The 25,922-nt window shown below is 38.0% G+C and overlaps 1 protein-coding gene across 1 annotated transcript; it reads left to right on the top strand.

The window, feature by feature from the left end:
* Positions 1 to 2,093: 2,093 nt before the first annotated feature.
* LOC133218671 (transient receptor potential cation channel subfamily M member 3-like) lies at positions 2,094 to 25,550 on the top strand (the record flags this gene model as incomplete). The annotated part of the gene is made up of 6 exons (XM_061365332.1): positions 2,094 to 2,639; positions 3,780 to 3,920; positions 8,320 to 8,448; positions 10,536 to 10,787; positions 16,078 to 16,252; positions 25,400 to 25,550. Coding segments are annotated over exons 2-6 (845 nt in total), but the record flags the coding sequence as incomplete, so codon positions are not given.
* Between the last annotated feature and the right edge of the window lie 372 nt (positions 25,551 to 25,922).

Here is a 25,922-nt window from a genome sequence, read left to right on the forward strand (position 1 = left end):
TTAGCTTAGTACTTTAGCCCTGCTCTTCTGAGGCTTAAAAAAAAACCACTGAACACATGCAAAATCCAATTTTGCACACCTATAACTCAAAGGCATTAAGCCTTTTCCCCTACCAGTATTTCAAGGAAGAGAACAGTAATCCTAGAGGCAGCATGTCCTTATAAAGCTTAAGATACAATAGGGTGTGTAGAGGTGTGTGTGTATGTATATACCCAACTATGTACTGTTTCCGCACTAGTTCTGTGTGGATATGGAGTAAGCTTATATGTATGTCCTGGTTTCGGCTGTGTCTTAGCACATGGGGTCTACATGCTTTTGATTCTCCTCCCCATCCTGCCTGGGGGAAGGAAGGACGGCATGAGCAAGTTGCTGCATTGTGCTTAGCTACTGACTGGATCTAAACCATAACATGTAGCATTTAGATTTCACTAAGAATAAAATTTGAGGATCCTATGATCATTCTAGCAGGACTGAAATTCCTGTTATTTAATTACAAATAATATATTATGGGATCTTTAGCATATATTAATGCAAAAATGCACAATCCCAGACTGTCCTGGCTCCCTATCAGTAAGTGGTGAACAGTCCTTAATTGCATAAACCAAAATCTGGAGGAAAGGAATAAATAAATAGATAGATAAATAAATAAATAAATAAATAAGCAAACAAACACCAAACCAGAACCCTGATTAGAAAAATCTCCATGAAATACTGTGCACACATCAATCCCCTCCGGCTAAAATGATGCAGTTGTACTGTACTTTACAACGTAGTTGAGCTGCTGTCAGGCTTACCTCGCATGACTCATGGTGAATCATGGACAAAATTGTGTATTAGAGAAAGAGATGCCGCCCACACAGAACAGTGTCTTGAGTCATTCCCACCCTACTGCTTCCCGCTCCAAGGGAAAACACATTTGTTCACATTTGGCATTGCAGCTATTCTGTTAACACAGTCAGTTAGGTTATTTCTGTATGTTTCTAGTGGGGAGGCTTTTCAGTTTGTTAGTACTGTGATATAATTAACAGTCAGGACATCAGGTCAAATTAATCCTCGGCCATCTCAGAGCAATTCCCCATCTGTAGCATGGAGGAGGGGAGAGGTTAGTGTTGCTTGATAGATTTAATTCAAAAATAATTATAACAAGATAAAATTACAACATCATTATCAATAAGAAAGCAATAAGCAAACAGGAAATCAGCATTCATGAGCTAAACCAGAAATCCAGGTACCGAAAGAGCGTTATCCTAAAAACATCTACAACTCACCAACTCCAGTGAGATCTAAGGGGTATCTCAGAATCAGTAAATTTATTAAATTGTGAAGGATTTAAACTCTGTGAAATAACCCATTTGACCAAAGCACAGCAGTGCTCATTTGTTAAAGCTGCCAGCATTCACTTTAACTCTGCTGCAAAATTCTTGAGCACCAGAGGACAGCAGAGACAAAGCCTTGGGAAAAGCTATGGAAAACTGTAGCACCAGATGGCAGCTTTCCCTAAAACAGCATAAGGAGGTATTGTGAAGCAAAAAAACTAATACCTTCTTGGGCTTTAATTTTCCCAAACATTTAGATCATATTCTACTTTTTTTTCCTAAGATAGACAATCCATGCGATAGATCAGGGGTTGATTTTGTAGACTTCAGGAAGTGATACCTGGGGTTCTGCTATGATTGTGTAATCTCTGATACTGTAGTCATATTCAGTAAGTCTCATGTTTTTGCAGACTATCTGCTTACCCAGTATGAACCTTTCTCTTCTGCTTAATGGCAGACTTCATCTTCTTTGGGTATTATGAAATTCTCAATGGAATTTAAGGGCTTTTATATGCTCTGTGAGAACCATCAAGAGGTATTATATTTAACTTTTAAATATGCATTTTTATCTAAATTTTAAAAAATTAACATAGAAATCTGCAGGCATAAATAGGTAAAGGAAATATGTAACTTCATCAAAGCAGGCTATGGTTTTAAGAGGATCTCAGTGCAGTGTACTCGTGTCCTGAATATTTATTCTATTTAATTAAAATATGCAGGGCAACATCTGTGTGAAGTCAGATTCAAGAATATAAGGAACCACATGGAAAGTAATAATACCAGAGGAAAAAACTAACTGCATAAGTGAAACGAGTGAGAAATATTAGGCAAAAGCCATCTAGGACCATATACAGTCCTCATGTTACATTAGCTACACTGACTGAAAGAAAAAAAAATATTATTCATAAGTTTATAATTACAAATTACTATTTTAAAGGTCCAAAACCCTATATGAATAGCTCCACATGAGGTCTACAAAAAGAAAGAAAAGGAAAGACTGTAATTCTTACTTTGAAATATATGAGAAGCCCATCTCCTGTTCCTGCAGGGCACTAGAACCAGAACAAGTAGCTCACCTGAAGCTGGTTAGTTAAGTATGTGCTGAACATCCTATCGAATCAGAAAGCACAGAGATAGATAAAAGACTTCTTCACTGAAAGACAATATGCCTGGCATCTCATAGTTGTCTTTACAGGCTTAGTTTTCCACATTTTTAAGTTGCAGATGAGAACATTATCTTCAGGGGTGGTGAAAGTTTGCTTCAGTTGACATGAAAGTATGAAAGTGCTTTGATCTACCTGTAGAAAAACATTATAGAAGCATGTAAATAAAAGTATTATTGTGCAATCACTGCATACTTAGACAGGACAGTCGCATATCAACTCTTGCAATTGCTTTCATGTGCAAAAGTGTTACAATCTATAGATGCTGCACAAACTAAGTAGTGAGAACTTGCTCAGGGTATAGTGACCTAAAATCTACTCTTAATCTACTATTCACAAAAAAAATTGCTTTCAGAAAGAACATTTAATAGATCAGGATGTACTCTAAATAAAAAGAAAGAGCTTTTAAGCATTAACTTTGGTGAGTTTGTAGTTTAGCCATACGTTCCGCCTCTCCGCAGCTGAACATAAAGTTAAGAGTAAACAAAACATCACCATCTTTTACCTGTTTGGTTTGCATTTATAGCTGAGGACTTCTTAAGTACGTGTTTCTGGAGCTCAGCATAACTCTCTAGTGGGTCTGAGTCATGACAGTAACAGTAAGATCAAACCTAACAGAGTCAGTGCATGAGCAGTCTGGACCTTCATTATGGAAAAAGCTACTATCATGTAAAAGGATCCTTCAGTCCAAGACAGTGTTGCAGTGAATTCTACTGGTTGGTCCTCTACATTCATGTCGAGCTCCCTGTGGTATCATCACCCTTAACATATCCAGTAATCAACATAGAAAGTCACTGGCTTCATTGCTTTCAATCCAGCAACTGCCAACTCATCTTTCCCCCATTGTTCTCTTTCAGTCTCAGCCTTACAAACTTCTCTTTGCTTAAAACCAAAACTTATCTGTTCTCTATCTGCATCTGTTTACTGTATAGAGCTGCACCACAAAAAGCTGTTGTCAGATAAACTTTTTGCTGTCCATACAGCAAAAAGGAGCAATGTTCTCCGCATCTCATTTTCTGTTCATCAGTCAAGGATTGCACTCAGGTGCTGACAGATGATGCCAAGGCATTGCTATTTCGATTCATAAAGTATTAAAACAGAAGCTTCCCCACAGTGAAAGATAATCTGAGAACAAAGCATTTTACACCTGGCTATGGTCACCTAGTTTTGTCTAAAGATCAAGAAATCACAGAAGTTTTGAATAGTTTCATTTTAAAATTAAATAAAATAAAAAAGTAGCTATGTAAAAGCTTTGTTTGTTTTTCACAAAGAAAAAATACAAAAATGTTCTTTCTTGTAGGCAATGCTGGGACGAGGGAATGGAGAGTCCTCAAGAAAGAAAGAGGAAGAGGAAGTTCAGAGCAGGCACAGACTGATCCCTGTTGGAAGAAAGATTTATGAGTTCTACAATGCGCCCATTGTTAAATTTTGGTTTTACACAGTAAGAAAATTTTCCTGTTGTATTATTGCTCTTTGGACAAATATGGAAAGTGGATTAAGGTCATCTTGTGTGTTTCATTGAATGCCTGTGTCTGTGTGCATTGGAGGGCTTACCTGTAAATAGTCTAATAAAAAACTTTTGTGAAGGCCAGCTAGCACTTGCAAACCTGCCTAATGGTTAAAATTTGAATGGCTTTGTATGTTTTTCTTCAAACACAACAATAAGGTAGTTTGCTTCTCCCCAAAAATTCCCTATAAAAATTCCCAGTAGGAGAGAGCTCCCAATAGTAAGTCCAGTGGAAGGCTGAGTTGAATCAGGATATCAAATTGTATAATAATTGATGGAAGCAAGAAGCAGATAGAGCATATCTGTTTTCTTGAACATGTTTTTTCTTTGTTCTGTTTTGACTAGTCTGCAGAGTGTCTCTCAGAAAGTGTTTGTGTAAATACCAACAAGATAACAGAGACATGAATAGCAGTTATTGTACATTTTCCTGGGACGAATTATATCAAATCAGTCTAATCTCCTTGTACTATAAAGAAACAGATCTTGCAGATGGAGCAGGAAAAAAAAAAAGTCATATATTTTTACTAAAGTAAGACAGTGGCAAAAACTTTACAGGGTATTCTCACAAATAAATTAATAACTGCTTTATGAAAGTTACTATGTGGATACAAAGTGTTTTGGCAATTAGTGCTTCACTATCAAGCTGGAAGCAAGGATTGGAAAGAATTCCATAACCATCTCTCCTACATCAAGTGCTTTCTGATATTTTCATTCGAAACTGGGGTGATGGAGTAGAGATTAGTTATTAAATTGCACTAGAATTTAGAAGGATGATATCAAAAAGTAAAATGAACACTGAAAGTAATCCTTTCAGTCTCCTTGGCTGGAATATTCAATCCCAGTTCAGCTCCTGCATCATGTGACAGGTATGGTATGAAGGACACAAAAAAAGAACAAGAAAAAATGTCTCAGGATTTCTGTAAAACATGACTTAAGGGGAAGGATTTACGGAAGTAAGGTTGTTTTCTGGGGAAAAAAAACAAGTCTGCAGAAGGCATGTGATAGTTTTCAAATAGGAGTAAGTAGCTGCAGAGAGGAACAAAATGGCATAATCTCCAAATCATTGCTAATCAGAACAAGAAGTAATGATTTAAATTGCAGCAAGGCAGTTCTAGGTAAGATGCTAGGAAAAGGCTTCTAACTCCTCTGACAGGTACTATCATACACTGTGTAAAGAGATGGTAGAGTTTCAATTATTAGTGATTTCTAAGTCCATCTTATAAAAACGTGTATCCATTGTGATGCACTGTAATTAATCCCATCTCAGCACCATGGAGTTGGCCAGCAGATTTCAGGTGGCCATTCACAGTTATATTTTCCAGCATTCTGCTGAACGCACAGCAAATCACAAAGAGCGCATCCTTCTTGTGAGAAAAATTGGTTTGCTGAGATCAAGGCAATATGTCTACAGACAGCAGGAAAAACTCACATCAACAGAGACTAAACTGTCACGGACAGCTTATGCTAGCAAATAGCTCCAGTTTGGCAACTTGGAATAACTGTTGCTGAATTATGTGGCCATTGAACATTAATCAGGCTGATGAGTCTAGAAATTGCTCATCAGCAGCCTAGTCTCATTATCAATTGCAATATGTATTATACAGAACCAGAAAAGTCTTCACACTAAACAGAAAGGAGCATCCTGGCTTTCCCTGTTAGTTCAATTCTGAAATGGGAGATCAATATTACATTTCCATTTAGACCTGTTTCTACAGTTTTGTGTCCTGAGGCAGGTCTCAATCAAGGTCACTTACTAAAGCTGGATCTTGGCTACACTGAAGAGCAAATTAAGGTGGATTCTGCCTGCAGTGCCTGACCAGTTGGTTATACTGAGAAACTCCTGGAGACCAAAAGCAAAAACATTCAGATGAGGGTTAAAATTGCACAGCCTGTCACACTTTTTATGAGCACACAGGCAGAAGTACTAATCATAGGCTTCAAAAGAAATCCTACAAATTTTACATTCAAAAAAAGCAACCATACTTATGGCTACTGTATGTCATGGAAAATAATTTGATTATTCCATATCTGCCTATCTGCTATTACTTTATAGCTATATCCACCTTCATTCTTAAAATGCACAAGAGTGGGTGAAATGTGGGGATCTTTGAGTAATTAACATTTTGACTCAGCAGATGAGCCAAAATAACCAGCTTTTTTTAAAGAAATAAAATTAGCCTTTCTATCTGGACATGCAATAGTTTCAAAACATAACTACTCTGGTCTGGTTTTTGACTGTTACATTGCAAACCACTTTCAGTGAGTCTTGAGTACCAGCATGGGCAGCTGTATTGAGGTTTGACCACAGTGTTGATCAGGACATCCTCCTGGAAGACAGGAGAAAATTGCAGTTCCACGGAGGGAGAAGGAAGGTGTCACTATCTGAAAGGCTCATTCCTTGGATCCTCGGGCTAAGGTGACGCAGTTTCAGCATCATTTTATTTTTAAATCAAGATCCTTTTTTTCTTTTCTTTTTTTTTTCCCCAAGCAAAATTTTTCAGCAATTTTCAGTAAATTTGAATTGCAAACAAACAAACAAACCAAAAAAAAAAAAAAAGTAACAACCTTTAGTTACATGGTGGGTCTTGTGATTTCTGACACTTTTGTAACATTAATGGCGCTATTCTTTTACCATACTAACTGCAAAAGCTCACCAAAGACTGCTGAGTCAGACCAAATTGGTATGATTTGCTGTTAATTAATAATCAAGAAGATTTAAGAGGAGGTACGTTCCTGGCAGTGTCACCTGGCTTTTTGCACTACTATAGTGGAAGGTGTAATTTCAGCTAGGGAGGTGTGCATGCAGTTCTGCCTTCCCAGAGTTTCTGCTGACTCAGCTGGCACCCTAGATGTTGACCTAAGTCAATATTGCTCTCCATTTCCTTCAGGAGTGTTAAGGGAAGACTACACTCTAGACATGAGCACTGCAATCCACCATCATGCACAGACTGAGACCAATGAGATCATTTCCTCCTCTGTTTTATGTAGACAAGAAGCAGTGTTTCAGCTGACTGTCTTCTCTGCACTGATAGCTATGGCCAATGTAAATAAACCTCTCAAGTGTCCTTCAAACCAGCAACTGTAAGAGAAACCAGAACCCGTGGCTTTTACACAGAGCAGAAGTGATGCTCACTAACAAATACAGCAGGACTATAAATCCTGTTCTGTGAGGCACTGAGCACTGAAATAACCCTACCGAAAAGTCTCCAGGCCCTCTGTGGTTGCTTTGTCTTGAGTCCGACACCAAGTACACAACAGTTGTGAGTAACATGGGGTTGAGAGAGAAAACCCATAAAGAAATACAAGTGTATGGAATAAGCTTTTTTTCTGACTAATATGTTCATGCACAGAACTGTATCATATTTTCTCTGATTTAAATTTGGCTAAGATGAGGGTTTTTTTGTAGGGCTGTTGTTTCAAAGGCAGAGTAGAGAGACAGTTGGATTCTGGCCACCACAGATCTCAGCCACAGCCATTCACCCTTGCCAAAGTACATGCTCCAGTGTGTTACTTAGGTTACTCTTGAGTTTTATGAACTTGGTGATGCAAATTTGCTGGTCTTGTCATCTTTTGACCGACCATTTCATCACATTCAGCACATAGAAAGAAAGAAAAAAAGCTAAAAACAGAACCTACACTTTCCACTGTATGAAAAGTTAGGTCAGAAGGAAGCATATTAGAGATAGGAAGGCAAAACAGTTACACATAAAAACTTGGAAGAAATATAATGCAAATGAATGTATAGCTGTGCCTGGCTACTTGCTGCAGCAGTGTGAGTAGGAGTGGCAACATTTTGGGTTGGAAACGTAGTATAGGTTAGGGCAGTGTCACACTGCGTAGAAAGAGCTCTAGCAAAACCCAGGACCTTCTGGGCTACAGGCAAGGATTGTGCAAAAAGGGTTTGCAAAGCCAAAGTCAACCTAGAACAGGGAGAAAAACACAGAGGACTGGTGTTGGAGGAGTAAAGGCTTTATAAGCAGATGAGGGAGAAATCTTCAATTAGGTAACTTGTTTGTAGTCAATTAGGTAACTAGTTCGGTAGTTGACATAGTGGTATCAGACTTCCCATCACTGTGGGATGATCCAGGGTGACTGCATTAATAAAATTTTGCTGGGGAGGCAGATGTAGCTTGAGGAGAGGACATTTGTGCATGCATGTTGCAGAATACACACTGTATGTGATTTAATGTGAGCATTTTCAGGCAACTCAGAATACTAGTTGTTCTTTTGTCTGTTTGGTTACGGCAGAATTAGGAATATCAAACCATACCTAAGAAACTGGGTCAGTTATATAAATATAGTGAGTATTGATATTCATTTTGTTTCTTTACAGCTGGCATATATAGGCTACTTGATGCTTTTCAATTATATAGTGTTAGTGAAGATGGATCGCTGGCCATCTACACAGGAATGGATTGTCATCTCGTACATTTTCACTCTGGGAATAGAGAAGATGAGAGAGGTAAAATCACCCCAACCAAAAAAGACAGAATGAAAAAGAAATAGCTTTGCTTTCTTCTTTTTTTTTATTTGCTTTTTTTCTGGGGGGGGTGGTGAATATTTGTTTTTATTATTTTTCTCAGGATAATTTTTGATGAACAGGTTTATCATAGAATTGCCTTTTTTTTTCAGAAGAGCAGATGGATTATTAAAAACACAGCACTAAAAAAACTATCTTCATTTCAAAATCAAGTGTCTCTTTTTCTCCTGTTTTCAAATTGCTGTGTGATGCACATTTAATAGAATTCACAAGTATGAGGCAGCTTTCTGATATATCTCAAAACACAGCTATATTCCTTGAAATGTGGCCTAGAAACTGAAATTTGCTTCAGGGAGAGGACAAGGAAATATGCTGTAACACAATGAACAGAGGCTTGGGGATAGTGTGAAAAACCTGTGTTCAGATTCTTAACCCAAACAGAGTTCATTCAAAATTTACAGCTGTTCTGTACGTCCACGTGTGTCATGCAAAGGATATAAGTAAAACCAGCCATAGCTGAGGGAAGATTCAGATCCACATTGAATATTGCGCCACCTTTCTAAGAAAATTCCTCCTTTCTAATCTTGAAAATTTTTGCTAATTATGTCAAGCAACAGCATGCATCTTCCTAAAGATGCTAATGCACACACGTAGAGCAGAGATAGCATTTAAGGTGGCACTCGGTCTGTAGGCAGAGGGAACTTGTTCTACCATCCGCCCCTCATGATCTCTCCCACTTGCAGATACCACTGTGCCCTTACACTTGGACAAATGCACATCTATTCTGCAACAACACCAGAGGCCAAATTCAGCCCCGATGTGAGTGGGTGCAAGTCCTGTTGACCTCAGCTAAAACAGCACATTTGTACCCCTGGGCTGAATTTGTTTCCATCTGCATTTGTATTTTCTGCAGCAAATGCTTTTGAGTGCTAGACTAAAAATGGTCTTGCAACAACCGCTTAGACTTCAAAGGCAGATTTCAAACACTGTATGGTAAACTCTACGTTATAAAAAAACAGAGAAGAGGAAAAGTCACTACTTGTGTGGCCTATAATGAGAGTACTTCACTAACCAAAAGAAAACCAATGGCAATAGCCACACAAGGACTCTGCAGCACTGATGGAGACAAAACACCACTGGCTCAGTAGAAGGGAGGCTGCTGGCAGGAATCATATGTGCCATTTTTGTCTAATCATTCACCCCAAATTGTCCTTTCCACAAAAGTTTATCAAGACCATTTGTTATAATAGATTTCTAAGCAGATGTGGGAGATTGTTCACTGAAGACAAGCCTAAAATTCACTCTGAAAATGAATTATAAGAAAATTATAAGAATAGCATTCATCTTTTTAAGGAACTGTATGAGTCTGCTCAAATGTTCTCAGGCTAAATTTAGAAAATTAAAACAAACAGCTTGTTAACTCACTAAAAGCTACGAATTATTCATAGAAATCACTTGAAGAATAGTTTCAACAGTAATTTAGGAAAACAATCAAGTCTCCCAAATGATCTTGCAAATAGAATGACTATAAATTATAAGTAAAGATTAATTATTTTTGTGAATTATATTCTCAGCTGTGGAACTTAATTTTCAAAAATAGGTCCAAGTAGTAGCTAGTATCTCTCTGGATTAAATGCTAAATCCAGATCTTAATGGTTATTCATTATTTCTTGACAGTTTGATACACATTTTAGAATATTTTTTCTTAAAATTACAGCTTCTTCAAATGTTAATTTTCTGATGAAATATCTTTGTACATTTCTCCCTCTATACCAAGACTCAAAGTAGGGTCAATAAATTTGAGAAACAGAAAGATAGGCATACATTTCTTCTGATTTCGTGGGTGTTTTCATCCTTTTTCTTTTAAGTAAATTGCACATAGATACAAGCTAAAAAGGATTGAAATGGAAGATTTCTCAAAAAATCTAGAGAGTGCATGAGGCTTTCATACAGTAGGAGTCTATCACCTTTCCTTTGGCCTGTGTGGCATATATCTGTTTACTATAGTTTCCTTCAAGCTTATATTAAGAAGCTCAGCTCCTTTCCCCTCCATTCCGTCTGTCCTTCAGATATTGATGTCAGAGCCTGGGAAGTTGTTACAGAAGGTGAAAGTTTGGCTCCAGGAGTACTGGAATGTTACTGACCTCATAGCTATCCTCCTGTTCTCCGTTGGGATGGTGCTCCGTCTGCAAGATCTGCCACTGCGGAGTGATGGACGAGTGATATACTGTGTTAACATCATTTACTGGTATATACGGTTATTAGACATCTTTGGAGTAAACAAGTATTTGGGACCATATGTTATGATGATTGGGAAAATGGTAAGAGAAATAGTGTACTCTCTTTATGTTTTACCAGCATGTTCTTGACTCAATGCCTTTTGCCAATGATATCATTGCAGATTTATCTGTATTTTTTTTTTTACACATCAGGATTTTCATGCAAGCTAGAAATCAGTGCCTTATTGAATCAAAACCTCATCATAGATTTCCAGAACTGAGGATTAGACTCTCTGTGTTCTGTTACATAATGTATTACTTGTGTTTCTCTGACATCTCGCATCTCTTAAACAGCAAAACCACCCATTTACACCTTTGCACCTCATTTGAAGAAAATACAAAGGATGCTAATTCTCAACTAGTTGTGAAGGAGGGAGGTTTGTTAAGGTTAAAAAGGTGTTCTTACCTTAAGATTCTCAAAGTGTGTTTAATAGGCGTGGTATATTCAAATCTATAATGGTTATGATTAACACTGTGACCTTTCTGTAGTCTGCTCCATGTCGATATGTTCTTCCATCTTTCTTGTTCAGCTGCAGCCTCTGTTCTCTGGCCACATCATGTACATGTACATGACATGCCAGGAATATGAACAGTTTATGTAGTAGTACATGCATATGTACATTACATTTATGTAATAGTACGTACATACAGGAAGAACCAAGAGGGATTGCTACCAGATTTATAACTTTTGACTTTTTGCCTTTTTATATTTCAGTACAAATGTTGCATTAAAGCAGCATTTTACACATACGAGTTAAAGAAAATGGCTGAGCCTTCAGATGCATGTCCATGACGTTTGAGTACTTGCACATGTAGCTAATACACACGCTTATGTTTTATATGCAGTTATTGTGTAATTTATCACTGTTTCATGCATTTTGGGGTTTAAAATTTATTTAAATATATATATATGTATATATATATATATAAATAAATAAAATCTTGAAGCTGGTATTCAGTAAAAAAAGTAAACCGAATATCAACTTTCCTAAATATGCTATATGATTTATATGTGGACAATACTCAGCAAGTCCAAATAGGACTTGTATCCACCCTTCTTCCTCACCATAGTGGGAAAAGAGCACATATATGAATGCATGAACTGTCACCCCTCCTTGATGTTACATTAGTCACAACAAGCTCAGTCACTCAGTGATTCTAAGTAGGTATAAAGTTGAAATGTAAAATACATGTCCAGTTAGGTTTCCTACCCAAGAGGTGACAGAAGAACCATTGCTTAATGGAAAAAAAAAAAAAAAAAGATAGAGGAAAAACACAAAATAAAGTGGTTGTTGAATCATTATGTCCTGCAAGCAGGATTTTGAAGTGTGCTAGCTTCCTTCAGGGAAGACAGTAGGGTATTGATGTGACGGATTTTGCAGTGCTCCAGAATACAGAGGTGAAAATAACAGTTCTTGCTGGAGTTCACTGCAAAAGGACAGAAGGACAAAAGAAAGGACCAAACGCAAAAAAGAAAACACTGCATTATCATCTGTTCCTTTCATGTCCCACTTGGACTATGTCCCTCTGTTGGGGAATCTGGTTGTCACCAGGACTTACACAACACACAGTGTATAAAACTCCAAAAAAAGACCAACTACCCTCCTAGTCTGTTGTATTTTTCACAGGTGCTGTGCACAGAAAGTTCCAGAGTTGTGGTACTAGCAAAGACAGTCTGAAAAACAGTTCAGTAACAAACAGATTGGCCATGAACAATAAACTCTGAGTAGCCAGTGTTATGGATGGCTGAAAGGAGTCCAGCTTCACCAATAGTATCAACAGTAATTTATTTTTCTCCTGGGGTCAACACAGAATGACAGTGGTTGAAATCAGTAAAATAATATCATTTCCATTCCTTTGTCATCCTTTGTACGACAAATCAAGCCTCATTCCACCAGCCTCACCAGCCTCTGTAGACCCAACTCCCACTCAGACGGTGTTGAATTTAGCTGCCAGAGTACTCTGAAGGTGTGGGTTAAAGGAGGAAAGTTCTTTTATTTTGTGCCTTCCTGTTACTTGATTTTTATACTTCATCCACTCAGCAACTCTGACACATCCACTTTCCCCACACATGCAATGCCCAACTGGTTTGAGTTACACAAATTTGCCTCTCACATCTGTTTTCTGGACCACTTAACTCCCCTGTGTAATGGCCAGTCCATTTATATCATACACAGACTTCCCTGGGAGTTGCACATGCTTGCTGCAGGCTACAGTGAGCTCCCTTGAGGATTTTTGCTTAAATCACATATCCATTTACTTCCTCGTGTTCTGTCTTTTTCGTTTCATGGTCTTGCAAGTACCATTCAGTGCTATGGAGAACATCAAGCTGGTTATGCATATTACTACAAAGTGTTACGCATGTTTCTACAGAGTAACCCCATCTCAGCTTTTGAGTTCCTGAACAGACTGTATTTAATGCCCGAACTTTTACGATGAGTTTCTACTCAAAGTATGTTTTAGGCTCAGGAAGAAAAAGTTGATTCTTTCCATCTTTACAATGTTAAGGAGCTTTCTCGTCACCTCCCTCTACATTATATCCAACAAAGTAACTGTAATAGATTTTGCCTCTGGGCATCATGAACAAACATGTAAGTGACATTACGCAAAGGATAGGAATGGGCTTGAGTGGTTTAAAAGCAATGGCATAAAGCAAAAGTAAGGTTAGGAGAAGGAAGCTGAATGCTGGACATTGTTATTATCTACCAGTTTCATTAACAGGATATGTTCATTATAATGTGCTTTGTTGATCTCTGCACAGTGATAGAATTACGGGGATGAAATGAAATCACTGTAGTACGTTGAAAGTCCGAGGTATATCAGTTCCCTTACTGTGTGGGAATGTCTACATTTTCTTAGCTTATGTGCAATTTAAAAAGAGGAAACAGAAATAACTTTATAAAACTGCACCAACAGTTTCTTAGTTTATCACTTTTTTAAAATATCTGACTAATGAGTTCTGCAGAATGATTGAAATGGTCATTGCCTTGTTAAAAAGGCAATTGTAATTTGACACTAGAGGCCAAAGAGCCTGATACAATGTCCATTAGAATCAGTAGAAATTCACCCATCTTTTAACTAAATTTCAGTCAAGCTACCAAGGTTTTAGGATACCCAGCCAAAGGGGGGAAAAGCTAATATGCAGCTTCAATAGAGCATAGCACTGAAAATTTCATTTCATGTACCATGAGGTCAAACCTGTAATTCCTAATCAAAAACACTGGAAGGATTTAAGAAATTGTCTGAAATTGCCACCAAATACTCATTATGTTTATTTACTTGCATGACATTTTAAAATAAGTATTACATTGCATCATATCACTTTATATATTTCTATCTGAAACAAGTTTTCATCAGAGAAGAAAGGACAAATCAGGTTTTATCTCCAAATTCCTTCCCTAAAAGCAGTAAGAACTAAATGTGGTTGTCCATTTCAGGATGCTGTCTGAGGTACAATGAACTGGAATCCCTTTTCCAGCAGGTTTTCTTGAAAGATAAAGGAAAGTACGGAAGAATGTTAGTGATTTACATGTCAGGTTTTTTTTCTTTAAGGCATTTATTTTCCTCTCCCATGTCCCAGACTTGGGATGGTTTTGTTGTTTTTTTTTTTGGGGGGGGGTTGGGTTTTTTGTTTTTGTTTGTATTGTTTTTTGCTTTAATGTGTTTTTATGAACCTCAAGACTTCTGTTTTTCCCAGCTTTTTTTTCCACTTGTCCCCAGTTCCTTCTTTCTAGCTTCTTGAATCTCTCTTACCAGAGCCCTGCCCTATAGATGTCTTTCTCCTATAGCCTCTCTCTCAGTAGATATGTGAATATCCTTTCTGTATGCTGCTATGCTCTTTTCTCTCTTAGATACTTTCCCACTGTTACTTTGACCTAAGGTCTCTCTCCTTGTTCCTTAAAACTGAAGAACCCTCCTCTGCTGGCTTGTCATGAGCAACCTTACTCCTGAGCTGCTTCAGGTTTGCAGTGGAGTTATAAGGCCACCAGCTGAAGTGCAGATTGCTTGCACACCTGCCTAGCAGGGAAGGTAGAATGCAGCTGAGACAGAAAATGCAAAGATTGCAACTCATTAGAACTTTGAGGTTTAGAGGAGTTTTGGGTTGAGTTTTGGCCAGAAACAAAAGTTACATCCAAAGCCGTGAAGAAAAGCTCTGTCATAACAAGCCTTGTAACTGAAGACCTGTAAGTCTGTAGCTAAGGATTTTGAAGGGATCTTTACTGTGGAGTGATGAGGCACTGGCACAGGTTTCCCAGAGAAGTTTTGGATGCCTCATCACTGTCAGTGTTCAGGGCCAAGCTGGATAGGGTTTGAGCAACCTGGTCTAGTGGAAGGTGTCTCTGCTCATGGCAGGGGATTTGGAACTGAATGATCTTTAAGGTCGCTTCCAACCCAAGCCGTTCTAAGATTCTACAATTCTATGATCTTACCAGGGACCTAACAGGACTCTCATTATTTTTACCATCCTTTGGGGTTATAAAGCATCTCTGCTTTACCTGCTTGATGTCCATTGCTCTGCTCTCTGGGAGGTCTTTTCTAGCACAACTCATCTTCTAATTTTCAGCTTCTATTCAGCACCTCCTAGTATTGTTGTCCTACTTTTTCCAGGAACATTTTGAATGTATAGGCAATGTTTGCAAGCACTGGTTAAACTTGCGCATGTGCTAATGAGACCTTCCAACAATGGAGAAGAATAGTCAAGTGTCTGTGTTATCTGCATTACTTTTTTAAAAAAATAGGTCTTTGTCAGACTCCCCTACCAAGCTGATTTCTAGTCCAGCCAGTGTCACAGTTTTCCTTTCTCACTGTTACCACCATGGTGTTGCAATAACAGGCTGTTCTGACACCCGTTATTCCTTACGTTAGACGCAGCTCCCTTCCTTTGCTCCAAGTCAATGGCTACCAGTAAATAAAATAATCCATGTCAGCCCTTTTGTTTTATACAGTTTCCACTAGGTACCTATAAACAATACATCATCTTTTGAGCCATGACCAGGCCAGGCTGCTGATTCCAATGTACCTACATTGTTGTTCAGGCAACTGATGTGGCCAGATGGTATCTTGTATTTCCAAGCCTATGCACAACATTTAAATTGTTTTTAAAAGCAACACTGGATAAAACCAAAGACACAATAATACTGCTTCACTTATTTGAAAGTGAAATTTGTTATGTGTAAAACTGAGAATGGCTTTTCAAATTTGTTTTTGAAAATTCTAAGATTTATAAACTTCTTTTTTTTTCAGCATATAATAACAGGAGTATGGACAAATAAGTTCCTCTAATTCTTGTCCCTTCTCTCTTTCTCTCTTTCTTTCCTGTCATTACATTCAGATGATAGACATGATGTACTTTGTCATCATCATGTTGGTGGTTCTGATGAGCTTTGGTGTTGCAAGACAGGCTATTCTCTTCCCTAACGAGGAGCCTTCATGGAAGCTGGCGAAAAACATTTTTTACATGCCTTATTGGATGATCTATGGAGAAGTGTTTGCAGACCAGATAGACCGTAAGCAAGTTTATGATTCTCATACTCCAAAGTCAGGTATCCAACTTTGATCAGATGATGTCCTACTAGATCATGTGTGTGTACTCAATAAATGGCTCAGGATAGAGGAACTCCTTCATCACAGAGAATGGTCCCAAAAATATTTTTTCAGCTAATATTGGGGTGTCAGTTTCTGAATGTGCTTCTGGTATCACTTCACAGCTATTTACCCAGAAGTCTGTAATGCTAAATTATCTCGCATATAAATAATGTTTTAAATGGTTCCTTTTTACCAGTTGGGTGACAGGGATATCTCTGCAGGGATACACCATGAGTTCTTTGGTATACCTAGGACATTAAAAAATCACTTTTTCTTTTTTTCTCATCCATTTGTTTGATTTTAGACCTAAATACTTTTTACCTAACTTTGTACTGATCATCAGATCTAATAATACTGGATTAGACCTTCAGCTCCTGCACTTCATGAGGATCTAATCCAATGTGTTTTCTCTGTTACCTACTCACTGCCGCCAGCTTTACACTAAATCATGTGGTGCAATTCTTTAGGGACAGTAGGCATTATTAGAATTTTTCTTTATTTATTTACTGGAAGGCATGACTGTGCTCACATCAGTGCAAACAGAACAAAAGCTAGCATTTTATATACTGTCTCTGAGCGTTCATTTGGCTGGTGATCAGGAGAATGCCAGTTTTCTATTTAAATTAAACCTTCTGGTGCCACCCAGTGCATTACACCAAAGGAGAGGGGAGGTCATAAGAAATTATGTGGTAGATACACAAACTAAAAATCACAAACAATGTATCTTTAGCAATCACTGACATGCAACTGATGTTCCTCATTCCTATTTAAATATGCATTAGCCTTGGCAGCATTTAGAAGTAAGTATCTTTTCCAGTGGCAGATGGCATTCATTAAGGCTCAGTGTAGGATATTCCTTTTTATCCTATGCACCACCTTAGAAAAGGGCAGTGTTTTCGTAATTTATCTTCTTGTCCAGTATTGACAAAGTTTGAATGAAAAAGGTGCTGATTTCTCCTGAGTTGGTAAAGGTAATAAATGTATCTATATTACCAATAATTTCTCCAACTTAACAGAGTTTCAAATGGACTGACATGTACATAATACCCATGGCAGGTATTTCAGAAGTTCCATGTTCATTTCTGTACTCCTGATTAGCACAGAATCATTACTGTGGATACGGGTGAAACCTCTTTTTTATGTTTACTTCCTCACTTTGTTTTCAGAGGCAGCATGGCATGCAAGGAAGTAAACAAATACCTAAAACCACAAAGCTTCTCACTGAGTTGATCTTTTTACCTGGTTCCCTCATTTTTTTTCCTTTTTCCTTTTCTTTTCTTTTAACAATTCATCGCATTCCAAAGGCATGATGGCTGGGGGTGTAAAACTTCATCTTGCTTCAAAAGTATTATAGAGTGATAAAGGCTTATCCTATTAAACTATGACTTCCTTTCACAAGCTGAATCCTGTCTGTCCCTCTACAAGTGGCCATTTATTGATAGTGAAATAAGTAACTGTCATAGTGCAACAAACATGGTAATTGGCTGAATTGGTTGTTTTTGTTTTTTAAAATTAAGTGCTGATTATAGTTTAGAACCCCAAAACCGGAGAAACTAAAGTGTCTTTGTATGAAGCTTGGGTTTTAAGTATGAAAAGAGGGTGGCAGGCTCCATGCCCTTGCATGAGGATTCAGGGATTGTCTTGGGTGTTATTCAGATGCCCAACATTTAAACCTCGCAAAAAAGGTGCAGCATAATTACTTCTGAGTCTTAGGAAAAGCAAAATTCCTGATTGTTTCAACTCCAGCTGTAAGTGTAGATACGTTATTGTTCTCTGTGTCAAGGAAACTAGGAGCTGCAGCAAAAGTGGTGAGGCTGAAATGAAAAGCAGCACCTAGTTCCTTCTTCCTGAGAGACAGATGATGCAGGGAATTAGAATCTGCCACTCTTGCAGCACAAAATATTTGCAATATGTCATGTCTGTCTGAGGCTTGGTTGTCTCAGAAATGTTACCTCTGGAATAAAGTGGGAGCATAAGCAAGCGGTTGGTGATCCTGTTACACAATCAGAATGACCTGATTGGCACCCAAAAGGTTTTATTAGCATACTTGCATTTTTTCACAATTGGAAATATGTTTTCGAATATATATTCGAAGTTGTTCTAAGCTAAATCAGCCACTGCATTCATGTTAGAGTACTACAGTGTTTGTACTTTCTCAAATATGATAAACATGTTCTAAAATTGTTCTGCTGCATCTAAACTGTAGTTGAATGTTACAGCTTGGAGCACTATTATTTATTATTTTTATTTTTATTTTTTTAATTATTACTACTACTACTATTATTATTATTACTATTATTACTATTGTTTTAGCAAACCGAAAGGGTTTCTTTGTGGGCTTCATTAACGTGTTTAATATTGCCACATTATCTGCAAGTCTGGGATTCAGCAAAAGTGCAAATCTTGGAAGTGCATATACATTTGAGCCACGATTTTGGAGAATATCCTGCTGTTGAGAAATGTACAAAAAAAAAAAAGTATGCACTCTAAAATTTCTAGCTTACTTTTTGTTTGTTTATTTGTTTGTTTCCTTTTCTGTTGATTTGTGGAGCATGCCATTAAGGCTGACCAGTTACAATGTCTGGATTCATATCAGCTGGCAACCTGTTCATCCAGTGGGTCTACTCTTGATTTTTATTTCAACACACCGCACTGATAAAACACTAGCTAAATGCCTCGCTCTAAAATAATGCTTTCATATACATTTACATTTTTAACCCATAATTTCTGTATTCATTTCAATTTTTAAATACATATGTTAACTGTAATGTGCATTAGTATCCTGTTGACATGGGATCTCATCTTCAACTCAGAAGTGGGGACAATTAATACTCACTTCTGGGATTATGAATACACTCTTCAGTGGTGTCATTTATTATCAGTGATGTATATAAAGACTACATTCCTACAAATTCCTGACTGTCAACCAATTGTTGATAGGGAAGGAAGGGGAAAGCAGGCAAAACTTTTAGAACTATGTTCGAATTTTCAGAAAAATTCAACAAAAAGGGCAAAAACACTCTCAAGGTTGTTCCTCTCAGACTAGATAGTTCATCACAGGTGGAGCCACCACTTTCTGAAAATCTTGTCATAAAAAACAGGGGGGGGGGTGTAAAAAAGGATTCAGAACTAGAATGGTCAGCTGAAGTAATTCTTGGCTGAAGAATTGGCTGAAGCAATTCTGAGAAGCAAGAACCTCTGAGTATGTGCTTTGCAGTGCCTAAAACAGTGCTGGAGGGGAACCACAGTAACACATGGAACAGCAGCTACTACTAACGATGGAGACATCCTAGGTTCCTGGTACTCTTTCAGTCCTAGCTACCCATGGAGTCCATAGCTCAGCACCATAGGGGCTTGGGGAATGGGAAATTAGAATAGACAGATTTTACTATCATAGTGCAACCATAATGGCTTCCTCTAGATCTTTGAGCAGGAAGTGAGCAGTATGTGGTCTATAGACAAAGGAGGCACAACAAAGATTTATTAGGCCATATTGTTCTTCCAGCTCTATCCAGCTATTCAGCTAATTCTTTGTAGCTGATCTGACAGTGGCAGAATATTACATGTACCATGTTGGATCCTCAGGAAGTTTTAGTAATCACCTGAAACAGCCTTTGGAGGCATGTAAAGATTAGGGATTAGTTAAGCTACTTCATAGAAAAGTGCAACCAGTCAAAATACCAGTCCGTGTGAAACATCATTAATGACTAAAGCTGCACTGGACTACTGAGTTTTAAACTGGGCCTGGAAAATCTTTGTTAGGGATTCGTGGGATTCAAATAAAGGCTCAGACTGAAGAATTAAAAGAAGGCAGTAAGCTAATCAAATTTATGAATTATTTAAAGGTTGGGAAATGAAACATTAAGTATATTTCAGGAAAGGAATAATAATAAGAGCTTGATAAATTGAAAAAATTAGACTGGCATCAATTATGTAGTTGAATGAAGATACATTATTATCCACTGTTAGCTGGGAGAGGAAGGGCGATCCAGGTCAGAGAACTGGTGGTCGTGTATGCAGCTGTATCACTTGTAGGTTCCCTTCGTTAATGCAGCTGAGCCTTGTGCTGCCCAATGGGGTCCATGGAACAACAGCCAGCTATTTAGCTGCTTTGGTGAACACCTGTCTGGGAGGAAATCCACAAACGCTATAAAATGTCTCCCTCAGTTCCCTCCACTTTCTTTGGCACTATTGCTGGCAATTTTAGCAAAAATAAAAATAATTACAACATAGTTGTCACATGCAGAGAACTTTGTTTTCATCTTACCAATTATCCTGTGCCTCCAGAATACTATGGATGCAGAAGTGTATAAGAAATACTAAAGAGGAAAGGATTATTCAGGGAGTGAGTTTCCTTGGTAAAAAATGTAGATAGATGCCACTGAGAAATGGCAATCAGCTCTAGGAAATCAGCAGCAGACCTCAGATTTTCCTATATTAAGAAGGCAAAGCAACTGAGAGTACTATTAGCCAAACATGGGTTTGGGTTTTTTGGTTTGGGCTGTTTTTCAGATTTGCCTAATGTCTTACATGTTAGGTTTGCATCTGGATTTTCTTCCCAGCTGTAGTATTTCAAATGCCATCTGAAATCTGAAGATCAGTTTGAGTTGTGTTTGTTGCCTGGCCTACTCCCTTACTGGAAAAACCTACATAGTTTAAGAGAAAAGATGGGTTCTCCTTCTCTCCCATTTGTATTGGAGGAATGCCAAGTAACCAGAATGCAATTGATTCAGAAGATAAGACACGATTATACACAGGCTTTAAATATCCAATAAACTGAAGATGGAAATATAACTACTACAGAGGACTTTAAAAAAAATTCTTTAAATTTCTTTGTCTGATAGATTTATTTATTTATTAAAGTTATTGAAGATTTCTTTATATAATGAGAATTTTAATTTAAATTCTGTATGATTTTAGAGGTCTGATGCTTTTCATGTCTCTACTGGAGCTTCCTATAAGGGATGTCATTTCTATGTGGTCTTGTACCCATTTTCTTTTCAATCTGTATGCAGGTCTGCAGCACAGACAACATTCTTAGAATTTTTATACAAAGGCAGTGGATAAAATTTGTGTCCAGCCTACATACAATTTTGAAAGTCTCTCTGGCCTGAGTTGCAGTAATATTTCCCTTCCTAGCACTCCTGTGAGGTTATGGTTTGGTTTCCACTTGGTTAGATGTTTTTTATGTGGGGCAAGAAGGTGAGAGAAAGCACTAGAGAGAGCAAGAGAAATACAGGCATTTACTATAAATTGTGATTAAAATACCAGCAGATTGGAGAGTTGCTTCAAAGTCATTTTTAATGTGGCTGATGGCAAGAGGCAACGTGTCAAGTCATGATGATGTAGTGAAAGCAACTTTTTTGAAGTAATGAGGCACTGTTCAGTTCCCAGGATGCTTCTGGTGATGAACAGAGCAATGGTGTGAGATTCAGTTTCCAGAGTTTGGTATTTTCTCTGTCAGTGAAGAAGTGGACAGCCCCAGGCAGCTTGCTTAGACTTTTTTCAATACTTAAGAGCCTGGCAAGCTGGTAAGGTTGCTTAAACATTTCATTAAAAAAATAATAAAATGCTTTCACATGCTCTGATTTCAGTGCAGATCAAAACTGGAAGGTGCCTGTATACTTACAGACAGGGTGAGGAAGGTGCATTTAAAATGTCCAGATTTGAAAAAAAAATAAAAGGTGTGTTGGTTTGTTAGTTACTATACACACAAATTAGTTTCCTTACTCTTTAGAACTGTGATCATGTGAACCCATTATGCAGTTTTGTGTCATCTCAAACAAATCATCTTGTATTGTAAAAGTAGTATCATAGAATGATAGAATGGTTAGGGTTGGAAAGGACCTTAAGATCATCTAGTTTCAACTATCCATTTTTATGTGAGGTGCTTCATCAAAGTCAGAAAGCTATTTGGAAACAAAGCTGTTCAATTATGCACTTTCCCCTCTCCATTACTTCCCACAACTACTTTGGAAGGGCGAAGCTGGGGGAAGAGTCATGACGCAGAATTTGCAAGCATTGTTTCCCAAACCCTCCACCCAATTAACAGTAAAAATGAACAGTGTTCATGTCATGGCAGTAATTAGAGCAGGGAGACAAATTCTTCTTGAGCTCTGCTGCCGCTTTAGGCTTGAAACACAGAGCCCTGTGTTATTGATGTGTGCTTTGCAACTATTTGCTGGCCAGGAAAGAGGAAGAGGATGTAGCAGGAAAGGCCCATACAGGAAACTGTAAATGGGAGCCAGGAAGGAAAAATAAGCATAGGAGGGGACTGTGAAAAAGGAAACGAGAGATGCAGGAAGTATGTACATCCACAGATGTCAGGATGCAATATTTGAAAGCTGAGTTAAGTTAATGCATGTAATTGAAATTAAAACTACAGCCATTTATTTTTTTCTAAAGCCTGAGGTCAGGACATAATGTGCAACATTTATCCAATGGCCTGTAGGTACCAGGCTGAATGGGTTTTTCAGTTACCTGAAATAGATGTATAGTTGCATGGACAGAATTTGCTTCAGCAAAACATTTCACTGGAATTAAGTGCTCTATGTATTTTTTGTTGAAGCAAGGCTGTAATGTAAAAAGATGAGTATGTTTTTGTACACGTTGAAATTGTTCTTTGAAAACCCTTGAAAAAGCTTATTAGAGTGTGTTACCGCACATACTACAAAAATTACTTAATTTCTCCAAACATAATTAAAATGGTCAAACCATGTTAGACATGAAAGGCAGGTGCAGTTCCCTCGGGGATGAGGCACAGTACACAGCAAGCAAAAGCTTTGGCGTTATGGAAAGTGTAGCATTTCCACAGAGGGAGCCCTAGATCACTGACTCCTATCAAATGGAGACCTGATACGATGGAGTCCTGCTTGGGAGTGAAACTCAAGTGAAAGTACTGTAGGGGTGAATAATAAAATTTGCACTGATTACCAGATCATATTTACGCACTGTCCTGCTTTGCTCATTAGCAAACAGCAAGTGCTGTTGTCCAGATTCTGAGATCTATAGCTGGCCATCACGTTGGCACCCAGACAGGGAGAAAGCAAACTACCCCATCGTACCAAAGCAAGGAAATGAGATGTGCCTGTGACTCTACATACTTGAATTGGGGGGGTGGTTTGTTTTTTCGTTGTTGTAGGAAGTCTAATTTGGGCATCACTGTGCAGAATAAAACAACAGGGGTGCATTAATGGTATTCTAAATGCTCTGTTCTAGGCAAATAAAGCTGGTGAAATATTTTTTATCTTTGTAGATATCAAGGCTGATTTTTACTTTTTAGATCAAATTCTCTTTTCTCAATATAAAAAAGTTTTATAATGTAATTGTAACCAGACTTTGAGCTGAGTTTTTAGTGTCATTGATCTAAGGTTTAAAATATGTTCTTCGCTGATTTCTTCTTTTTTGCATCTCACCATTATTTATTCTGTTCTTCAGCACACAAAAGGGCAACAGGTTTCATTGACTGATACATGATTTTTCTGTTACTGGTGAGATCACAATGGGTTTTGGTACTGTGTTGTGTTGGACTTTGTAGCTCTGAATCAACATGTGAGCATGTTACTGTTTCCGCAGAAATGTAAGTCTTGCACTTGACTACTGATACCAAGAAGTATCCAATGTCCCGGTTTCTGCTGGGTGGAGGCTAAGTGCACATAGCCACATATTCACAGCCACTCGAAGACAGCATTTTGAATGTCCAAATGAAACTGCTGCTTGCAGCAGCATAAGAAGCGTGAAAGTAAACGCTGACTTAAAACAATCTGAAGATAATGCTTTCTGAGAAATAAAGAATTGTGTACCTCCAGCTTGTTAAAGCAATAAAATGTATTTTTGTACGTAAGAAGGACTAATGATACCACGTGTCCAGACATAACAGAGCTGCTTGTAAAAGTTGAGTTGTGAACCAACTTCAGAAGGACCTTTCTGAAAAGGAGTAGTTGGTATTGGAAATCATGGATTTGTTGACTTAAGATGGAATTTTACAAAACACAGGGCATTGGCGAACTTTGTTGTCTGTGAAATCAGTGGGAAACTCCCACCGGTACCAGCAGGAATGGAGCCAGTACTGAGCACTTTGAAAATCCCTCAGTTAAAACTTCTTTTTGATGGAGAAGAGGGGAAGCTAGCTGTAGTGCTGTGCAAAATTTACTAAGATGGTTTGCATATGTAAGCTGCTGCTTCAATTATTTGCTTGAAAAGCTGATTAAAGAGGTGTTTAGGATGAGTAGGACTGAGGCTAGAAAAACATAAACTAAACCCACGCTTGCATATGAATGTCACCCACCACAGCACATGAAGGCACGTAAAAAATAATCAAAAGCAACAATTTAGCAATGTTTTTTCTGCCCTTGCTTCACTTCTGCAACATTAATACTAAGAACATTTTGGTTCCAAAGCATTTGGGGAAGAAACAGGTGGCAACTCTGCTGCCTACATGTCCCTTTACCTGTTACAGTAAAGACTTGATAATCTCCCCCACTGTTTCTAGGCATTCAGTCAAAAGTCCTTAATAGCAGAGGGTCATTATGAGTATGTCCCAGAAGGGCTGAGGGTAGTGCACACAGTAATAAATGTCTCCTTTTTAATCTACTTTCATGTCCTTCTTTTTTCCTTATACTGTTTGTCACATTATCACATCCTTATGCTATTTATCACATTTTTATATCAATCAAAAAAAAAAAAGAACTTTCACCAATTAAAAAATACTAAGGTTTCTCCAGGATTAAATGTTTTGACTATTTTATTTGCACAGGCACTAGTTACTACCGGAATACCATGATATTTTAGCTGTATGCTAAAATGCATTAGCTTAGTCACACCAGGCATGTCTCCTGCAATTTCTGAGGGGAATATCTTGGTATTCATGGCAAATAGCACACAATAACAAGAACTGTAGCTTGTAAAACCTGTGATACCAGGTGCAGACTTCTTAGAGGGGAGCATCAATGTAATTATTATTTGGAAGATAGTTGCTTTGGCTGGCAAACCTTTATATATATCTAAATATTTCTGTAAAATGCACTGAAAAAAATAAGAGTCATTCCCATTTTGCATCTCGTTCCCAGCTCCTTGTGGTCAAAATGAAACCAGAGAAGATGGCAAAATAATCCAGCTACCTCCCTGCAAGACAGGAGCATGGATTGTTCCTGCCATCATGGCCTGTTACCTCTTGGTTGCAAACATCCTTTTGGTGAACCTGCTTATTGCTGTTTTCAAGTGAGTGATATACTGCAAATACAGACTTGGGGGGATGCACATTACCCAAAGCCTAAGAAGGCTGCTAAACTGAAGACTTTGGCTAAGACCCGTTTTCAGAGGATGTGACGGTGAGAGGGACAGAGGGAGTAGCTTGTCTCCAGGTATAGAGGGAAATGCCAAGTTCTTCACATTGTCTCATTTCCAACAACAGAGACTCCATGGAAATCATGGCAGAGAAGCCAAAATACTTAAAGTTCAGTTGTAGCATCATTCACTCCTAATAGGAAAAACAAGAATAAACATACTTTCCTGTCTCATTTGGTTGTTATAAGACTCCGTGATTGTGCAGAGCAGATGTACAGTGGTAAGATACTCCAAAGTTAGCACACA

Source organism: Neopsephotus bourkii, unplaced genomic scaffold (assembly GCF_033783945.1).
Source record: "Neopsephotus bourkii isolate Nb327-2 ecotype Australia unplaced genomic scaffold, CSIRO-AGI_Nbou_v1 NB_1281, whole genome shotgun sequence".
In the NCBI taxonomy this organism is placed as follows: Eukaryota; Metazoa; Chordata; class Aves; order Psittaciformes; family Psittacidae; genus Neopsephotus; species Neopsephotus bourkii.